Raw genomic sequence first — 20,758 nt, forward strand, 5'->3', positions numbered from 1 at the left:
CGCTTACTGAAGAGGAAGGAAAAGTAGTGGTAGTAGTAGTAGTAGAGAAGTTCTCTTCCAACTAGATGATAATTTTCATGTTGTGCTCTACTCCTTAAATACTCCCTGCCACCACCTCACTTGTCGCTGGTTCACCTTCACTCGAAATTACTACCTACCATACACATCCTGTTCACATTTCATGATGGAGATAACCTTCAACAAGATATAAAGCAGATCTTGCTTAGTAACAACTTCATTATACCACTCCTGAGTGTTTTCCCCCACCCCCAAATAAGGGAGAAGGGAGGGTACATTTTTACATAAACTAACATCCTGTTCAGCTTTCACCAGCAAGTGAGCTTTTAAAGCAAATCCAGTTGCCACATAGTCACTGTTCCTCGCCCACAACAGTAAACTTTCAAGAAATTAATTACCTCTTACATAAAGACATCTGAGTGTGTTGTTCTCATTCCACATGTGGTTGACCCCCTTAGCCAGTGAACGCCACTCCAGCAAGTGACCTTTTAGAACAAATCCAGTCACAGCACCTTGCCCACACCTTTCAAGAAGTAATTACCTCTTACATAAAGACCTCCGGGGTATGTGTAGTTAACATTCTACACGCGCCTTGGCAAGCGAGAGGCGCCATCAGGGAGGGAAGCTCCCGCGCACACGCACAGGCAGCGGCTGGTTTAGACTCCTTGTGGTCCAGTCTCCTTACTTTGTACCTACTTATACATAATAAGTTAACCTAATATATCATAAATACATCCTCATTTCAGCTATAATTTGCTTGGTTAAGCCTGTGAACGTTTTGGCACCAGACAGTAACTCGATGTTATTAGCTCACGGCACTAGACGGGTATCCTATGAAAATCGGTCTGGCACTCAACATGTTAAACTTGCATCGCTTGCTTTCCTCAGTGGTTATGTTGTGAAGGAAATAAGAAAAGAAGTAACTTGTTAATGATGCAGTAGCCTAATTCAATAAGAGAAATGCAGTTCTCCATTAATGGACATCATTTTTAAGCAAGATCGGTGTAATGTCTTCTATCCATCAGAACGGTTGGTGTGGATTATAAATATTGTTATTATTTTCGTGTGTAAAGCTGCAAAATTTGTTAATACAGGACCTTGTACGACTTTAACTACCGTAGTTCTGACTGTTTTGAAGAGTTCGCAGGTTTTAAAGTGCGACTCAAATGACAGGTCTAATCATGCTGAGAAATTAGGTCAGGTAATCTGCAAAATTATTATCCCGAGTATCTTAAAAAACATTGGAGATGAAGTGACTAACGTTATGAAAGGGCGAAATACTTAAACAGCCGATCAACATGAAAATCATCAGACTGTAGGCCTAATAGCTGTGGGGAACTGCGTGCCGCTCGTTCTGACTGGCCACGCTTGCAGCGCTCCAGTGGAGAAGGTGAGTACTTATTGTTATTCGCATGTATTCTTAAAGTGGGGAGGCTGATGTATACTAGAGGGCGACTACTGGGGTGATCACAGATTCGGTGTTCGGCTGTTGTGCAGTGCACATGTCTCTATCCGGTCACTGGTGCAGCGGCTTTTGACTTCCCACGTCCGTAGATTAGTAGAGCGTCTTGTGTTTGTATCCTAGTAATTCTTCCCTTTTAGTTGTTTTGGTGATAGTATAGTGTAATCACCTTTTGGTGTGCTATGTCTGTAGATAGTGGAGGCGGCCATTTAGGGAGATCTTCCGATATTGGCAATGATACCATGAGTGAGGACTTACGAGTGGACTATAGTAATACTGATACTCAAAGAGAGAGTTCTCAAGATACAGTACGTGACATGGATCAAAGTAAGCACGTTCCTGTATCTACATATTCTAAAACTCATCTTGGTCCCTACATAGTATACGTAGAATCGACCGAATCATAAAATAAAATAGGACATATTCACCCTATGACTCTGGGTCGGATTTTCTATGGGAGGCAAATTGGTGAAGTCAAGGCCATTCATAGAAAAGGAAGAAATAGTATCCAGATAACTTTCATGTCTAGTAAGGCTGCAAACGCCTTTCTTTCTCATCTTTTTCTTAAGGAAAAGAAATTGAAAGCGTTTATTCCGTCCTCGAATATTCACCGAGTATGGGTAGTACGGGGGGGGGGTTGACACTTCTATTTCAGAATCCGACATTCTAACCTATTTATAATCGCCATATCCTGTAATGAAAGTACGTCTAAATAGACGATCCTCGAAAGAGGGCAAAACTGGATATATCCCTACAGGTACTGTGAAGTTTGTATTTGAAAGTCAACATTTTCCGAAAAGTGTGTTATTTTAGAGGTTCAGGCCTTTATATTCTCTCCCTTATTATGCAAACACTGTCAGCGGTAATGCCATACCGCTACTAATTGTCGCTCAAGGGATCCGAGATGTGGTAAACGTTCCCTTAATCACACTACCGAAGATTGCACTCAACAACTATTTAAATGCGCTAATTGTGCAGAAAATCATTCTGCGGGGCTGAAAGATGTAAAATCCACAAACAACAGAAAGAAATAAAAAAATGATGAGTGTTGAAAACAAATCATATTTAGAAGTAAAAAAACTATTTTGCCCCATTACGGTCCATATCTAATCCCCTTATGATGCCACAACATTTCCCTTCTTTACCAAATAAAAATTCATAATCTGAAGAAACTTTACCTCGTAAGCGTAAATATAATGCGGTGGTTAGTAACACTCTCCGCTCACCCCTTAAACCAGGTTACGACTGGAAAGTGTATCTGAATTTGATAAGTAATCCGAAGGTGGTTCTGGCACTCCAGTAGTGAGATTGATACCTGCTAATCCTAACGAGACTGCATCTACCTCATGGAAGTCCAGTCAACAAGGGCAACCTTCGGATCCCCACGCACAAATATCAGCATCTACCTCTGTCACGGCTTTACATAGTAATCCAAATGTTAATTCTAATGACTAATGTCGAATTTTTTTTAAGAAATTTGAAGACTTAATGGACCACATGGGACAAAACGTCCAATGGAAGCATCTGTTTAAGTCATAACATGATGAGGTTGTTTCTTTATTGGGACATTTCACTACTTCCAAGTAAAGCATACGGTTATTGCATTGGAATTCTAGGAGCATTATAAATAAGAAACATGAATTAGTGAGTTTGTTACGTTCTTTTGATCCCGAGTTAATTTTATTGAGCGAAACTTGGTTGAAATCTCTTTTTAATTTTCGTATGAAAGGTTTTTTGGCGCTACGGCATGATGCACCCATCTCTGGAGGTACATGCATTTTACTCAAACAAGACATCTATTTTCAGGAAACCCCATTAAACTATATTCTACTGGGAACTCAAGCCCTTGCAGTACAAATTAAAGATTGGTACGTGGTTTCAATATACTGCCCGCCGTGGATAAAAGGTAATTATGCTCAATGGGACATCTTTTTTTCGCAATTTTCACAAAAAACACTCTTATAGCTGGAAATTTTAATGCCCACAATCCTCTTTGGGGGAGAATATCTAGCTGTCCAAAAGGGAGGAATATCGAGAAAATCACCGTAAAACAGGAACTGGTTATCCTCAACGACGGCTCTCCTACTCGACTAACAGCCCCTAACATTAATAAAAGTGCAGTAGTTCTCACTATTTGCACAGTTCATTTAGCTCACAAAACAAATTGGAGTGTAATTTATGATACACATTAAAGTGACCATTTCCCAATAATAAGAGATATAGGCCCACAAGTTTACAGAAATGTGTCACAATTTAGTACATCCCCTAATCTCCGTTCGTTTGATCCTGATTTATTCACAATGTTTCTTGCTGATAAAATACGCTCTACACTTCCACATACACATCTTTCTGACTATGATGTACTTTTACAATTTATTCATTCCTATTTGGATGCCTATAATCCCATCGAATACAAGCAGATTTTTAAAAAGCAGAACAATGCTATTCGCTGGTGGGATTACGAATGCGCTTCCCTAGACCGTCCAAGACAATCTGCCTTAAAAGTGTAGCGTTATTTAACAAATACGCTAGTTATGCCATATTCTTTGACAATCAACAGTCTATGCGATATACACTGACTGACAGAGCAAATGCAACACCAAGAAGGAGTGGTCAGAACTTTATGCCAATTGCAGGGTAGACTGACGTCACTGAGGTATGCTCATGATGTGAAATGCGCCGCTGTGCTGCGCACGTAGCGAACGATAAATGGGACACGGCGTTGGCGAATGGTCCACTTCGTACCGTGATTTCTCAGCCGACAGTCATTGTAGAACGTGTTGTCGTGTGCCACAGGACACGTGTATAGCTAAGAATGCCAGGCCGCCGTCAACGGAGGCATTTCCAGCAGACAGACGACTTTACGAGGGGTATGGTGATCGGGCTGAGAAGGGCAGGTTGGTCGCTTCGTCAAATCGCAGCCGATACCCATAGGGATGTGTACACGGTGCAGCGCCTCTGGCGAAGATGGTTGGCGCAGGGACATGTGGCACGTGCGAGGGGTCCAGGCGTAGCCCGAGTGACGTCAGCACGCGAGGATCGGCGCATCCGCCGCCAAGCGGTGGCAGCCCCGCACGCCACGTCAACCGCCATTCTTCAGCATGTGCAAGACACCCTGGCTGTTCCAATATCGACCAGAACAATTTCCCGTCCCGTCGATTGGTTGAAGGAGGCCTGCACTCCCGGCGTCCGCTCAGAAGACTACCATTGACTCCACAGCATAGACGTGCACGCCTGGCATGGTGCCGGGCTAAAGCGACTTGGATGAGGGAATGGCGGAACGTCGTGTTCTCCGATGAGTCACGCTTCTGTTCTGTCAGTGATAGTCACCGCAGACGAGTGTGGCGTCGGCGTGGAGAAAGGTCAAATCCGGCAGTAAGTGTGGAGCGCCCTACCGCTAGACAACGCGGCATCATGGTTTGGGGCGCTATTGCGTATGATTCCACGTCACCTCTAGTGCGTATTCAAGGCACGTTAAATGCCCACCGCTACGTGCAGCATGAGCTGCGGCCGGTGGCACTCCCGTACCTTCAGGGGCTGCCCAATGCTCTGTTTCAGCAGGATAATGCCCGCCCACACACTGCTCGCATCTCCCAACAGGCTCTACGAGGTGTACAGATGCTTCCGTGGCCAGCGTACTCTCCAGATCTCTCACCAATCGAACACGTGTGGGATCTCATTGGACGCCGTTTGCAAACTCTGCCCCTGCCTCGTACGGACGACCAACTGTGGCAAGTGGTTGACAGAGAATGGAGAACCATCCCTCAGGACACCATCCGCACTCTTATTGACTCTGTACCTCGACGTGTTTCTGCGTGCATCGCCCCTCGCGGTGGTCCTACATCCTACTGCGTCGATGCCGTGCGCATTGTGTAACCTGCATATCGGTTTGAAATAAATATCAATTATTCGTCCGTGCCGTCTCTGTTTTTTCCCCAACTTTCATCCCTTTCGAACCACTCCTTCTTGATGTTGCATTTGCTCTGTCAGTCAGTGTATATTAAAATTGTGTCCCTCATCGGCACATGTAATTTTGGTGAATTATTTCTTTCCACTATGGACCTCGTATTCACGGCCTAGTTATTGTACGGAGCTGTGATATACCACGATTATATGAGACTGGAATTCTACTATGTTTGAAGTATTGAATTAATAAAAACTTCGTATCTCGTGGACTCTGATAAATTGTGCCTTAGCACCTTGAACGCTTGGCCTACTGGTCATCTACCTTGTCTATACGAGGAGAAGTGAACCTTTCGTCACATAGTTATACTGTGTGTTATTATTTCTAAGAGTATAATTGCACTGCGGACAGGTATACGTACTCTTACGCCATCTAAGAGACTACATTTGCTACTACAGTGTGTGTTTTGACATTGCCCACCAGGGCGAGTATCCTATCTATTATGTGTCGCTCCTAGCGGGGAACTTGGAAGTGGTTCATTTTGCGCGTGAAACTTTGGAGAGGATACGTCTAGAACATGGATTGCGTTCCCGCTGCAAAAACAATGTGTTCGCAGACTGGTATAGGGCGATGCCCTTAAAAAAGCCTTCCCACCTGGTGAATTATGTTTTGAACGTGTAGTTTGTATGATTTGTTCTTTAGTGTAAATATGTAGATATGTAGCTTGGTGTTATTTTGGTACTTGTGAAGTGATAGCGTTGGGTCAAATACGAGGTGAGTTATCTAGGCATACGGCTTCCTGTAAATACATTTAATGAATTGTTCCTGTTAATATTATTTTCCGCTGTTCGATTTATATTCTATTTGGCGTTTATATTTGGACGTGATGGATATCTCAGTATGGTGATACGGAGTTCTTTCTTCGAGTATCTGTGTCGTATGTAACGGATGGCCATTATTGCGCTTAGATAATCCTTTAAATTCTCCGTTGCCTTGTTTTTAAATTTGTGGTTCTCTTCGTCTGGCCTTATTTTTTGGTGTTTTGCGGGTGATTTTCTATGCTATGTTTTTATGCGTGTGCCATTATCCTTTAATATTTAGTAAATTATTTGTCTCTTCTATCGTCATGTATTGTGAGATCATATTCATGTTTGTGGTTACTCTCTTGGGTGTGATTCGTGCTTCTTGTCGTGTGTTTTGGCTTTCTTTTTTTTTGCTAGGGGCTTTACGTCGCACCGACACAGATAGGTCTTATGGCGGCTTTCGTGTGCCCGTAATTAACCTAACACTGCACTTACACTTGTCTCTAATTTTCTTCGATTTACATTATTATTATTATTATTATTATTATTATTATTATTATTATTATTATTAATTTAAAATTTGTTTTTCTCTCTCTCTGAATATTTATTTTGGCGTAATGAGTTTATTTTCATCCCTATTGCGGGCTTTTAATGAGATCCTTGTTCTAATTGTTTTAGTAAACCCGCATTTACGTTAACGTTTGTCAACAATGCCATTATAATTTTTCATTTTAATCGAGGGCTTAGACAACCCGAGTGCGAAAGATATGAAGCCTGGTCCTTATCTTATCGCTCCTGCTTAGTATTGTTGTGTTATCTGTTCTGGCCTGACGGTTACGTAACTTATTATTGTCATCAGTGAAGAGATTGTGTATTGTCGCCGGCGCAATAAGTGCATCTTGTGGATTGCTCCGTGAATATTATTATGACTGTTTCCTTCTGAAACTGCATTTTATTTTATTTCTTTGGTTCACGGTGACGTTATGTGAACTGGTTCTATTCTGTAAATTATGTGTCGGTATTTTTATTTATTGTCTCTCCTTAACATGACGCTGTGGTTTTTATTGTGGTTTTATTTGGTCGTATGTTTATTTTCTGGACGTGTCTCCTGAGGGGACATTATGTCTGTATTTGCCGTGTTCTGTGTTAATTGTGATATGTCGGGTTTCTTCATTTATATGTGATTTGGTGGGGTCTTATTTTCCACTGGGGTGCTGTAAAAAGCTCTCGATTTTCAATTCAAATGTTTACATTTTCTGTATTAAATTTTAAATCAATTTAATATTAACAGTCTTCTGACATGTGTCTATTAATAATAATTATTATATTTACCTGATGCATCAGTATATATATATTTTTGGAACAGAAAGGTACTATTTATTTGAAATTTTATTTGATTTACATGAATTTCCATTTTACTTCTTAATGCTGTGTTTGTTTTTTGCAAGTTTAATGCTTCCTCCGAGTTGTTTAATTTTCTTAAAATTTGATGTATAATGGTAACTATTATTAATTATATTTTTATTTTTATTTTATGAAATTTTGGTGTCATTTTGATGTTGTTTTGCCCCGTAGTCCCTTGATCCACTCCTCTCTCGTTCCATTTTGTGTTGGTTCCAGTACTCTTGCTTGTTGTGTTATTATTCTGATTTGTTATGAATTATTGCTCTTTCAATATTGGTCTTGTGTGCGCACGTCCCTATGACGCACGTCATTTTATTACTTTAGTATTAAGGGGCGTTGCAAAAGCATATCGAAAATATGGCACTTATGATCATTATGTTCAGTATAAAAAATTGTCGCTTCTATACAATCTATTTTTAATGAAAAAAGACGAACAGCGTGGAAGCTATATGTCACATCTCTCAATAGACACAATCCTATCAAAGATATATGGGCAGCCATCTAAAACATCTAAGTAATGCTCACACAAATGTTTTTTCTCAATCGGACCCTATCGGAATTGACCAATTTTATCACCAACCGACACCGGATTACGTGGAACCTTCTTACGAATATAGTTTGAGACTTCCCTCCGCGAAATTTTCTAGTCTCCTACAAAATGTCTCCTTAATGAACTCAATATGGCACTCGAACATCGAAAAGATTCTAGTCCGGGCAGAGATTCTATAACTTATAAAATGTTGAAGCATCTACCGTCCCATGCTAAGCAAACGCTGGCACATAAATTTAACGCCATACTCGATAGCCATGCAATTCCTGTCGATTGGAATGATTTTCAAATCATACCAATATTGAAAAAAGGTAAACATCCTCAAGACAAAAATGGTTACAGAGGGATAGCTTTGGGATCCTGCCTACGTAAAACTTTCCAACAAATTCTCATGCACCGTATTATATGGTGTTTAGAATATCATAATATACTTCTAGTCTATCAGTATTGTTTTTTGAAAGACAGAAGTACGACAGACGCCCTTAACGTACATTTTACACACTTATTACTCGCTCGAAGTCGAGGTGACGTTGTGACAGCTCTGTTTCTCGATGCGAAAGGAGCGTATGATAATGTGGACTTAGGAGTACTTCTCGCCAAATTACCTACGTGGCAATTTCCTATCCCGTTTTGAATATCCTAAGGTAATTATTAACTAATCGTCACATTTTTGTAAAAAGCAACGGACAGATTCTTGATTCTAGGCACACTTCCAAAGGTCTTCCACAGGGTGACATTTTGAGCCCGATCTTGTATCTGTTATATACTTTTGACTTAGAGCAGGCGATTACTTAACATGCTAGAATCCTACAATACGCTGACGATATAGTTGTTTATTCAATTAAAGAATCGGTAATAGAATCTCGTACTACCATTGAAAATACACTATCGTTTCTCCATAGATGGCTTCTACATCATAGTTTAGAAATAGAATATCAAAAATCCTCTGCAATGATTTTTAAGAGGAAACGAAATTATGACCGTACACCAATGACTTATGGCTCTCATGAGATTAGTATAACAACTTCGATCACATATTTAGGAATCAAAATTGATAACAAATTACTCTGGAAAGAACATATAGAATATATTCTTTCCAAATTAGAAACTAAATATAATATTCTTAAATCTCTTACTAAACGCACTTGGGGATCGGATCCATATGTACTTCTTACGGTATATAAAATATAATCAGATCAGTATTCGAATATGGTTGTCACTTTCTTGATATAGTATCTACTAGTCACCTACGCAAACTTGATACCTTCCAGTTTAAAATACTCCGATTAATCATGGGGGCTCTGTCTTCCTCCCCAACGAATGCACTTTTAGCTGAAGTATCAGAATCGCCATTAAAGTTTCGACGACGACTACTCGCAAGCAAATATCTTCCAAACAAATTAAATAAATATCGCCACCCAATCCCCCCGAAACTACAGCTGCTGCACGAATATTATCAAAACCCGAATGTTAAGGAAGAATATCAACCTGTTCTATTATGTGCATTTAACCAATTCAGTCATTTTTGTACCAGTATGTTACAAACATCAAACCACCCGAGATACTGCATATCTTTTCGAGCTAATACATTTAAACCCGACATTCCTCACACTGTCTTTGAAGATCGATCTTCAATACTACGAACAAATAGTCATGTCACGAATAGTATATTTCACGTTGCTTTAAGTAATCATGAGCAGTATATTACTTTCTACACGGATGGTTCAAAACGTCTATCTCCAACTGGTGTAGGGGCTGCATTTTACTCGCCACAACTGGCCGTGGAAAAAAAAAATACGTTCTACCACACGTTGGTTCTTCTTTCACGGCCGAAATGTTCGCAATCGGCCAGGTTTTATTGTATATAAAATATTCCGGAATATTAAAAGCTCTAATTTGCACTGATTCCTTAAGCACATCGATGGCCTTAGAGAATCCCGAACATATAAATAATTGGTATATTCAGAATTTACGCAAATTAAGCTCCGTAATGTTAAAGTACTCTTCGCATGGATTCCGAGACATTCTGGTGTCCAGGGGAACATGAAATTCGATACCCTAGCAAATGAGGCAGCACTGGGTACCGGATTAGATTATTACATCGCAGTTCCACACTCAGATTTATGGGAACACTTTCGTCACTTCTTCAAAGACCAGTGGAGTGCAGATTGGCGACGAACATCACGGACGAAAGGTAAGCATTTATTTACGCTTCTGCCTGACATTGCTAACAAACCATACTTCGCTTTTGGTATATACACTCGTCGTCATATTACTACAATCATCCGGCTCCGTTTAAATCATGTATGTACGCCTGCACATCTCCTATCTAAACTTCTTAACGCGGTTTACCAACTGCCGTTAAATGTTTCGTGTTTAGTGTACCAACCGACGTTTCGTATTGCAGACTTGATTCTCAATTTTTAATTGCCTTTAACATTCATTTGTGACCTTTTCCTTTCCATCAGGTATATCCTTTCTCATCCCAAACCTTATTTGTGGTCCGGTCTAGTTCGTTTGTAGTAAGACGGCGTGACGGATCACACAGACGTGAAGAATTAGAACCTTATGTTCCAGTGTTTATATGTTATGTCCTGATAAGTTACCCTAAAATAACTTTGTTCTTTGCTAGGTTTTATCATTACCCGCTGTGAATTAGTCAAATTAAATAGCTATCCCTACTCTTCTGTAGTGCACTAATTTATTCTAAGTTGGCACCTGTCCTAGACAATACTAAAACTGCAAACTAGTGACTAGACGTAGAGTTTAACGACGGTGTCCAATAACTAACCAAGAAGAAGAAGAAGAAGAAGAAGAAGAAGAGGAAGCTCTGTGTACCGGATTAGATTATTACATCGCAGTTCCATACACAGATTCATGGGAACACTATCGTCACTTCATCAAAGACCAGTGGAATGCAGAATGGCGACAAACATCACGAACGAAAGGTAAGCATTTATTTACGCTTCTGCCTGACATTCCTAACACACCGTGGTTCGCTTTTGGTAAATATACTCGCCGTCATATTACTACAATCATACGGCTCCGTTTATATCATGTATGTTCGCCTGCACATCTCTATCCCCTTAATATTATCGAAAGTAAATTATGTCCATCCAAATACAGCAGAGACAATACGCGACACTCAGCGCGATATCGAGGGACAGCTATTAGAGCTCTCTCTAGCGGGTAGACCTGAGAACTACTGATTCTGTCATAAGAGCACGTGTATTTGTGTTTGAAGTTTTGGCGGTATTTGTGCGTTTTCAGTGAGTTGACATAATTAAATAGTAGTGTGTGTCATTCCTTGATATCTCCTCTCAACATGAGGGGAAACGTATGTGCTGTGTTTGGCTGCAGTAAGTATGAAGTAGAGATGAATGTGCGGTCTTTCTTTCGCTACCCTCCTGACAATAAAATGTAAGTACTGTTGTGTTTGCATATATATTCTTCCAGTGACTTAGAGATTTTTTGTACTTCATAATCTTCTGACCTGCTCGACCCATATTTTAACTGGCTTAAAATATAATACGCATATTTTATTGTATAGTGCAGCAGTTAACCTTCAATACCGATGTGTTGTTGTAGGTGTGATCTGTAGGTTTTGAAATGTCACAGAAATGATTTGGATAAGGTGTACAAGAAAGATGGGACGTTACGCTTATATAAGAATTATAAGATCTGTGCAGATCATTTCCAGGCCAGCGACTTTAAAAATCCTCGATTATACAGCCAAGGGTATGTTACATTTTTTACTCTAATTGTACGTAAATATTCCTCAAAGCATCACTATCGACAACATTTTCATACTTTTCTTTTATATCTCTTCTGAGAATAAAGCCGGGATTTATAAATTTTCTTTCTGTTAGCAGGCTTCATATTAAGAAGAAAACTGTCCAGCTTTTAAATGTTAATTCATTGCATCATGTGTGTAAGGAATGTGCCGATATTTTTATTGGAAGTGTCTTAATGTGATGATACAATGCTTTTTAAATGAGAAAAAAGACAAATATAACAGTAAAAGTTCATGCAGGAATGCTAAAGCAAAAACAGTAATGTATAAATTAAAGATCAACCCATTTCACTGCAGTCAATTTCACATCTTGTTTATACGTCTAATTTCAGTCTTTGAATAATAACCTTTTAAATAATTCTTCATTAATTTATCCAGAATTGCTTCAGCAACTTTGAAGTCAATCTATATATTGTACCGGTAAAAGAGCCCGACTCTCAGATTAAATTTGATAGGGGCATGAAATAGAAATCTCAGGGCAAAACTGGATTAATTGTAGCTAGGGCTCGGTACAGGATGTAGGGTCCTATCTACAGAAAAACTTTGACTCTGATTGTATAAGAGTTTATTCAAATATGTCATGAATTTGCACATCACCTCTAAGTAGAATCGGACTGTCTTCCTCGTATTCCAACAAGTATGGCTTGGGTTCTCCAGCTCTCCAAGCCAAGCTGGTTGAAGCACGTTCCAGAAGACTCCAGGGATTCCAGGGACTCCAGATTCTCCAGACAGAGGCAGCTGGACTGTCTGGATTAATGGCAAATAGAGATGTCTCGAACTCTAAGGCCCGGGTTGAACCCCGATGATCCAGGCGATGTTGTAGATAGTCATGTACTACCTCAGCCCAATGAGACTGAGAGGATTGATGTTCCCAAGGTCACTAGTAGCACTGAGTCCATGAACACCTTGGATGATCAACTTATAAGCAGAGATATTGATAATTGTACATCAAGACTTCCAACGCTCCTAAAATGATATGAGTGGTATTAATAATTTTAGAGTTCATCACTAGGAAAATCTTCGTCTCGGAATAACGTTTGGCAACGAAAAAATACAAGTCCCTTCTTGTGAAATTATAGTTAAACTCAAAGTTCATTACTGGCGAAGGTGCAAGTCTTTGCCTAAACTCGAACAAAAAACAAATGTCCATTCACTTGGAAGTCTGAATATATTTAAAGTTATTCACTGGTGAAATTCATAAAGTCTTTGAGTGACCACTGACGAAAACACAAGTCCATTCACATAAATAAATTCACTGACGAAATTTATAAGTCTTTTAAACCGACACTGGCAAATGTACAAGTCTTTGAGTAAATGCAAGTGAAATCCTAACTTTGTTCAAAGCCGTTGGAAAGTTAAAGTTCATCACTGGCAATGTTAATCAATTACTGTCTATTAGAAGAATGAGTTCCTCAACAGTTGTAAATATTCCACGTAAAAAAAAAACACAAGTCCATTTTACGAACACTTAGAAAAGTTCCAATCTCGTTTACGTGTAAATAATATAAGTCCGTTCTGTGAACACTTAGAAAAATTCCAACTTCGAAGATATGTAAATAACACAAGTCCCTTCAGTGAACACTTAGAAAATTCCAGCTTCGAAGACACATGAAAATAATGCAAGTCCATTCAGTGAACACTTAGAAAATTCCAGCTTCGAAGACGCGTAAATAACACAAGTCCCTTCAGTTAACACTTAGAAAAATTCCAACTTCGAAGACACGTAAATAATGTTCAGTGAACACTTAGAAGAATTCGGGTCTCGAACCCATGGACATAATACAAGTCCATTTAGTTAACACTTAGAAAAATTCCAACTTCGATGACACGTAAATAATACAAGTCCCTTCAATGAACACTTGTAAATATTCCAAGTTCAATTACGAAGACTTAGAAAAATTTCTACCACACTCGAAGTCTTATGAGTCCACTTTATAAAACTTGGAAGAATCGTCTTCCCACACTTGTATAATGACAGAGTTCCACGATGATAGTAGCAGCAAGAGTGTCCTCGCTGACTACTCAGCTGAGACTGTGTGAATATACTACAGTAGGTCCCCTTTTTATTCAATCCAGGATGTCTACGTCATAATACGGTTTGATTGAATATCTCCCGAATCCCTCGATGGATTTGCTGGAAACTCGAGCATTGGGACGTTTAGGTGATCCCAAACAAGATGACATATCGCTCGACTCGCTAGCACAATTATTATAGAAATTTCCAAATTTTCTCCATCGAACTCACTAGAACAAGTGACGTGGAATCCAGAAAATACCAGTCAAGGCTGGCAACACGTGTTGAGACGAGCGGGCGGCCTAGCTAGCCCCTGTGGCTACGTCACAGCTCACAGTCGTCATACACTTCGCTAGCTGGTCCTCGCTTCTGGAAAACAAACCAGACGCGCTCGGAACATTACGCGTGGTCAATAAACGTAACTTATGCTCAAAAAATACTTATGTACAGGTCGTAACCGGTACAATATATAAAATAAGAGTTTTGTCTGTACATTGCTCAAAATTTAAAAAGGATAGTATTTCTGTATCAGTCATGTCCATAGTAACAAGGAAATGCATTTTTTAATTTTCCGTAATTTCTGTCTGTCTGTCTGTCTGTCTGTCTGTCTGTCTGTCTGTCTGTCTGTCTCTCTGTCTGTCTGTCTGTCTGTCTGTCTGTACATGCATCACGAGAAAACGGCTGAAGAGAATTTAATGAAAATCGGTATGTAAAGTCCGGCAATAAGTCGCTACAATCTAGGACACAAATAATATTTTTCACGCTGAGAGAAATGGTAGTTTAGGGGAAGGCCTAAAACTTAATTCTCAAATATTTATGTTATTAGTGGTCCTATCTTAATGAAAGCCGGTATATAAAGTTCTAAAATAAGTCGCTACAATATAAACTATAAAAAATCTCATTCATTCTGAAAGAAATGGTAGTTTAGGGGAAGGCCTAAAATTTTATTCGCAGATATTTGTTATTAGTGGTCCTATCTTAATTAAAATAGGTATGCAAAGTCGGCGAATAAGTCGCTACAATCTACGCTTTAAATAATCTTATTCACGCTGTGAGAAATGGTAGTTTAGGGGAAGGCCTAAAATTTTATTCTCAAATATTTGTTATTAGTTCTCCAAACGTAAATAAAACCGGTATGCAAATTTGGGAAATAAGTCGCTACAATCTCGGCCATAAATAACTTAATTCAGGCTGAGCGAAGTGGTAGTTTGGGGGAAGGCTCAAAATTTAATTCTCGAATATTTGTGTTATTAGTGGTCTTATTGTCAATTACTATATAAATGTAGTTACACAGTATTAAATTTCCGATCATTTATGTCTTATACATTTTGACCGCACCGGCTATGATAACGGAGATATTCATGAATATGGATTTTTGTTGCTAAGATCATATCAGCGCCGTCACGAGAAAAATGGGTAAACAGAATTTAATAAAAATCTGTATGTAAAGTCGGGGAATAAGGAACTACAGTCTACGCTATAATTAATTTTATAAGATGGCCTTATATTACAGAGTCGAAAGAAATGTGAATTTGAAGGCCTACAATACAGAAAACTCATAACATCGATCAACAATAACATTACATTCACCACTGTTTGCTGTGATTTGCTTTGTGTGTCTGTTGCCATTCATCCCCGATACATGGGATTACTGCTGTATACCGAGCTTTTTAAATTTGCGCTACGTCACGCCGACACAGATAGGACTCATGGCGACGATGGGATACGAATGGGCTAGGATTGGGAAGGAAGCAGCCCATACGCTAATTACGTTACAGCCCCAGCAGTTTCCTGGCGTGAAAATTGGAGATCACGGAAAACCATCTTCAGGGCTGTCAACAGTGGAGTTGGAACCCACTACCTTCCGGATCCAAGCTCACAGCTATGCTCCCCTAACCGCACAGCCAACTCACCCGGTCGTACCGAGTATAACAGCCTGCCTGAAAATTGGCGGGAAGTAGCTGGGGAGTTACATAAATTCCTGACACTACTGATACGTAGCAAACTGGTTTGTCATAGCATTCGAGCTGTTCAATTCCTACTCTGAGGCTCTGATTGGAATGAGCAATGTGCATAGTTAACGGAATAATGCCAGAGAAGTGTTCACGGGTGTCTGCGGTCTGGTGATTCCAGCACTGGAACTTTGAACTGTTAGATCGGCACCGTAGTACTGTTCGTTAAAAATGAGGAAATGTGCGGTTTCTTAATTTGATCGAGTATTTTATATAACATTGCTTTTAAACACTACATTCCTCCTTCTGACGACTTCGGGTAAGAAAACCACAAAGAGCGTCTTTCTGAGAATCCCGTAGCGAAGCACGGGTACATCAGCTAGTATCTCAATAATACTTTCTTTCTAGACGTAATTTACTTATCCATTTTCGTACATGCATTTCCATTGAGATTTGAATTTAGCGCGACTTTTCAGGTCAAGTCAATAGGAGCACCAATGTCGAATTGTCTCCCATTTAAATAAATATTTAATTGCGCACAATGTGCATGAATACAAGTATTACACTGACTCACAAAAGTTCCTCAGAGATTCTGTTCTCAATTTGCACCTTAGTACATGGTATCTCTCACAGAGTTCACCACATCTTCTGCACTTACAGTCATGGCAGGGGTCATGAAATTGCTTGGATTCACACAGTTTATGGTGAAGTCCATGCACGGCGAGCCTTGTTGATATATGTCTTAATTTCTTACCTCCTTGCATCCACTCTAAGTTAATCATTGCGTCACTGAGGTAAAAATCGACTGATATGTTGTTCCTCTTTTGAAGAAGTTCCTGCAGTAGTGCCTTATACGCCGGGTGGTGGAGAGCAGGAACTTCAGACGCAGCTCTTCTACATAGAACAGTTCTCTTGTCAGTGTTTAAGCGAGGCGCGAAGGAGTGTACTTGGATAGACAAAGTACTCTTTAAGAAATGCTGATTTTACATTCTCTAAACTTTGCAATTGTGCCTTGGTAAGATGCACCCATATGTTTTCTATTCCATAGGACGCAACTGGACTGACTTTGAGATGAAACAACTCTATGGCCGTCGTCAGTGACAAGCTGCTGAGAAGTTTGATGTCACGGATGTCACCCATTGCTTTAATGGCCGCGTTTAGTCTTTCTTTGACATGAAGGGAAAATTATTTTCCAGCCGATTGAAATGTTATTCCCAAGTGCCGGAAACTTGATTCTGATCTTAGCTGCCGGTCTCCATAGTAAAATGTTCCCTTCTTGCCTCCTCTCCTAAAAGTCATCGAGACGGTCTTATCCTCATTCAGTCTCAGCTTAGTATCTTCTGCCCATTTACTCACTTTGTTAAAATTACTTTGCAGGTCAGACTCTGAGATGGACGTTAAGGCCATGTCATCTGCATACATGAGTAATTTGACATTACTAGACGTTATCGATTTTGTAATGTCTGCCGTTGCAATAATGAAGAGAAAAGGACTCAACGGGTCACCTTGGAGTACACCAATAGTTTGTAAAATAGGACCTGATCTGGTAATGCCATCACTGATTTCTATCCAATTGCTGGTGAGCAGATCTTTGATTAGTGGAAGAAGATAGAAACTCTGGTCGGTGATATTTTGTAACTTCTCTAGTAGAATAGTTCTGTCAATCGTGTCAGAAGCCTTTGAATAATCAATGAAGATGGCATGAAGTTTTCCTCTAGGTTGATCCAAGGCTCCCCCCTGTGGGTGGGGGCGCTAGAATAACACCCACGGTATCCCCTGCCTGTCGTAAGAGGCGACTAAAAGGGGCCCCTGGGGCTCTGAACTTTGGAGCGTGGGTTGGCGACCACGGGGCCCTCAGCTGAGTCCTGGCATTGCTTCCACTTACTCGTGCCAGGCTCCTCACTTTCATCTATCCTATCTGACCTACCTTGGTCAACACTTGTTCTTTTCCGACCCCGACGCTGTTAGGTTTGCGAGGGCTAGGGAGTTTTTCATATTCACGCCCTTCGTGGCCCTTGTCTTTCTTTGACCGATATCTTCATTTTTCGAAGTGTCGGATCCCTTCCATTTTTTCTCTCTGATTAGTGTTATATAGAAGACGGTTGCCTAGTTGTACTTCCTCTTAAAACAATAATCACCACCACCACTGATCCAAGGCTTCCTCTATGTCCCGTTGATAGCATTTAAACGAGGCTAAATCCGTAAGTGTCGCGTATTGTTTCTACTGTATTTGATGCATGTGGACAGGCACACGGGACTATAAATCACATCTTTTTTTCAGTGCAAGACATATGACAATCAACGACGCGAGTTCCTATCTAAACTTAACGCGGTTCACCTACTGCCGTTAAATGTTTCGTGTTTTGTGTACCAACCGACATTTCGTATTGTGGACTTAATTCTCAAATTTTTAATTGCCTGTAACATTCATTTGTAACCTTTTCCTTTCTATCAGGTATATCCTTTCTCATCCCAACCCTTATTTGTGGCCCGGTCTAGTTCGTTTGTAGTAAGACGTGGTAACGGATCACACAGACGTGAAGAATTAGAACCTTGTGTCGCAGTGTTCATATGTTATGTCCTGATAAGTTGCCCTAAAATAACTTTGTTCTTTGCTAGGTTTTATCATTACCCGCTGTGAATTAGCCACATTAAATAGCTATCCCTACTCTTCTGTAGTGTACTGATTTCTTCTAAGTTGGCACTTCTCCAAGACAATACTTAAACTGCAAACCAGTGACTGGACGTAGCGTTTTACGACGATGTCCAACAACTAACGAAGCAGAAGAGGTAGAAGAGGAAGAAGAAGAAGGTTGGGGTGATCAGAATACTTTCAGAATACTTGCGGAATCCTACTATATTCTCTTTGGTCAGGATGTTGTGTTTGTTTTTATATGATGTATCAGCCGGGTGGGCGTTGCGTTAAATGTATTTTTTCCTATTTCTTTCATTCATTTTAAGGAAATCGGAAGGTCTAGTGGATTGTCTTAGTGGTGACGTATGTAGTAACGGACGCTAGATTCTGTATTTTGTTGAATTAACAAACTTACAATGGCTGAGATACGTCTTTATGCAATATTCATCTGTTTTGTTCTTTCGTCCGGAATAAACATTGTGTCTTGTGGTAAGTGGAAAATATTTTTCCTGTCATCAACTTTCTGTTATGATCGTTTCTTTATGTGGTTATGATTTTGTAAGGAAAGAAATTAGAAAGCTAGAATATCCAACGAATAATTTTGGCAATGGATTTTATGTAGTTCTGTTTTATTACCATTTTTCTAGCAAGTACGTTCACATCTGATATCGAGGATGAGGTTTATCTCTTGGATTTCCTTATTGAAATTTTAAATTTTACACATACAGTTACATTGTGAAATACAGGTGATGTCTGATAATTGATGATACTGTAGTCTGGATGGTAGATTCAGGTGTTTTAATTTTCTTCCAAGATGTTCAAAATCAAAATCTATTTGCAAATGTGGTGTCTACCTCTGTGGCAAATGATACACTAAAATACATTATTGTCAAGCACTAAATTTTCAGTTAACAAGAGAAGAAGAAAATTTTCCTAGAATACAATATTATACAATTTACGCTACCGTAAAATGGGGTGAATAGGAACATGGGGGTGAAAGGGAACGCACAGTAGGGAATTTATTTTATGGAAGGTTTGCATCGTATGTAAAGCAGTTCAGTGGGATTTTTTCACCCAAAATATTTCCTATCCTTATTTCCCGCCATTTCTATGGGCTCTGAAAGGATAACAATAACTTGTAGCAACAATAGTGCCCAATAAGGAAACCTTGAATTTTTTATAGCTATTAAAGACCATAAAATCTTCTTCTGGATTAGAAAATCACGTGGAGGTAAGTGCTTTTAATGTCTAGAATAAGTAACTATGCCATGTTTTGATACAATTAAACATAATTTTACCATGACATACAAGCACACTTTTCTACGTTAACACTATGCACAATTAGTGAACAAAATCATTGAAAAATGGGGTGAATGGGAACACATAGATGATGTGTAAAATGAGATTAAATGTGAATACAGTCTTCATATAAATACTGTTCGGTAATTCTATCCCTTATTTTATCTGTATTCCAGTTGATGAAGAAAGATGCCAAGGCAATGTAAACCAGATCAGAGGGGCAAAATCCACAGGAAAGACCCACCGGAAACACTTTCTGCTGCATTAGAGGATATTAAAAGAGAATCATCATACAGAAAATGTTCAGAGAAGTATGCGATTCCTATAACAGTGTTAAACAGACGTATGAAATATAATAAAAGTGAAGGAGGAATAGAAATATAACCAAAAGTTGGACAGACATTGTTTAGATACTGCAAAGCATTTGGTTGATCAGCTGGTGATGTGTTCTCCTCTGATTACCCATTTGATGCATAACGACCTCCGCTGTATTGTTAAGGCTTACCTTGATAGAATGGGAGTTACTGTGAAGAGGTTCAGGAACAATATGCCAGGTTATGACTTTGCACTCAGTTTCCTTAATCGTCATGAAAAATGTTTTATCTCAACGAATGTGTCTAAACAGAACAGACACCGTATTCTAAGTCGCTTGCCCCGTTCATCAGCAGAAGAAACGGTGGATGATGTTGAAGGAAACATTGGTATCACTGATGACTGCATTGTTTCTGTACTCAATGATATGAGGTTCAGTCCTGGGACAGTAAAAATTAGAAAGAGAAAGCTAAACATTAGTCCTGGTCAGAGTGTGAAAGCTGACGACTTGGAAAATGATAGCCAAGAAGGATATCTGTCAGATGATTAGCAACAGCAGAAGGAGATCTCAAAATAAAATGAAGTTCCTACTGATAAACATGCTAGTAAAAG

General features: G+C 39.6%; 1 protein-coding gene across 2 annotated transcripts in view; it reads left to right on the plus strand.

Moving 5' to 3' along the window:
- The first annotated feature begins 18,766 nt into the window (after positions 1-18,766).
- LOC136871991 (protein shisa-5) overlaps positions 18,767-20,758 on the plus strand; it is a 167,224-nt gene continuing 165,232 nt past the window's right edge. The window contains exon 1 of one of the 2 annotated variants that reach the window (XM_067145779.2): positions 18,767-19,024. In XM_067145779.2, coding sequence (XP_067001880.1) covers positions 18,952-19,024 — 73 coding nt within the window. In that variant the 5' untranslated portion in view covers positions 18,767-18,951. The remainder of the gene's footprint in view (positions 19,025-20,758) is intronic. The other variant, XM_067145780.2, reaches the window with a different exon arrangement.

Source organism: Anabrus simplex, chromosome 4, assembly GCF_040414725.1.
Source record: "Anabrus simplex isolate iqAnaSimp1 chromosome 4, ASM4041472v1, whole genome shotgun sequence".
Taxonomy (NCBI): domain Eukaryota; kingdom Metazoa; phylum Arthropoda; class Insecta; order Orthoptera; family Tettigoniidae; genus Anabrus; species Anabrus simplex.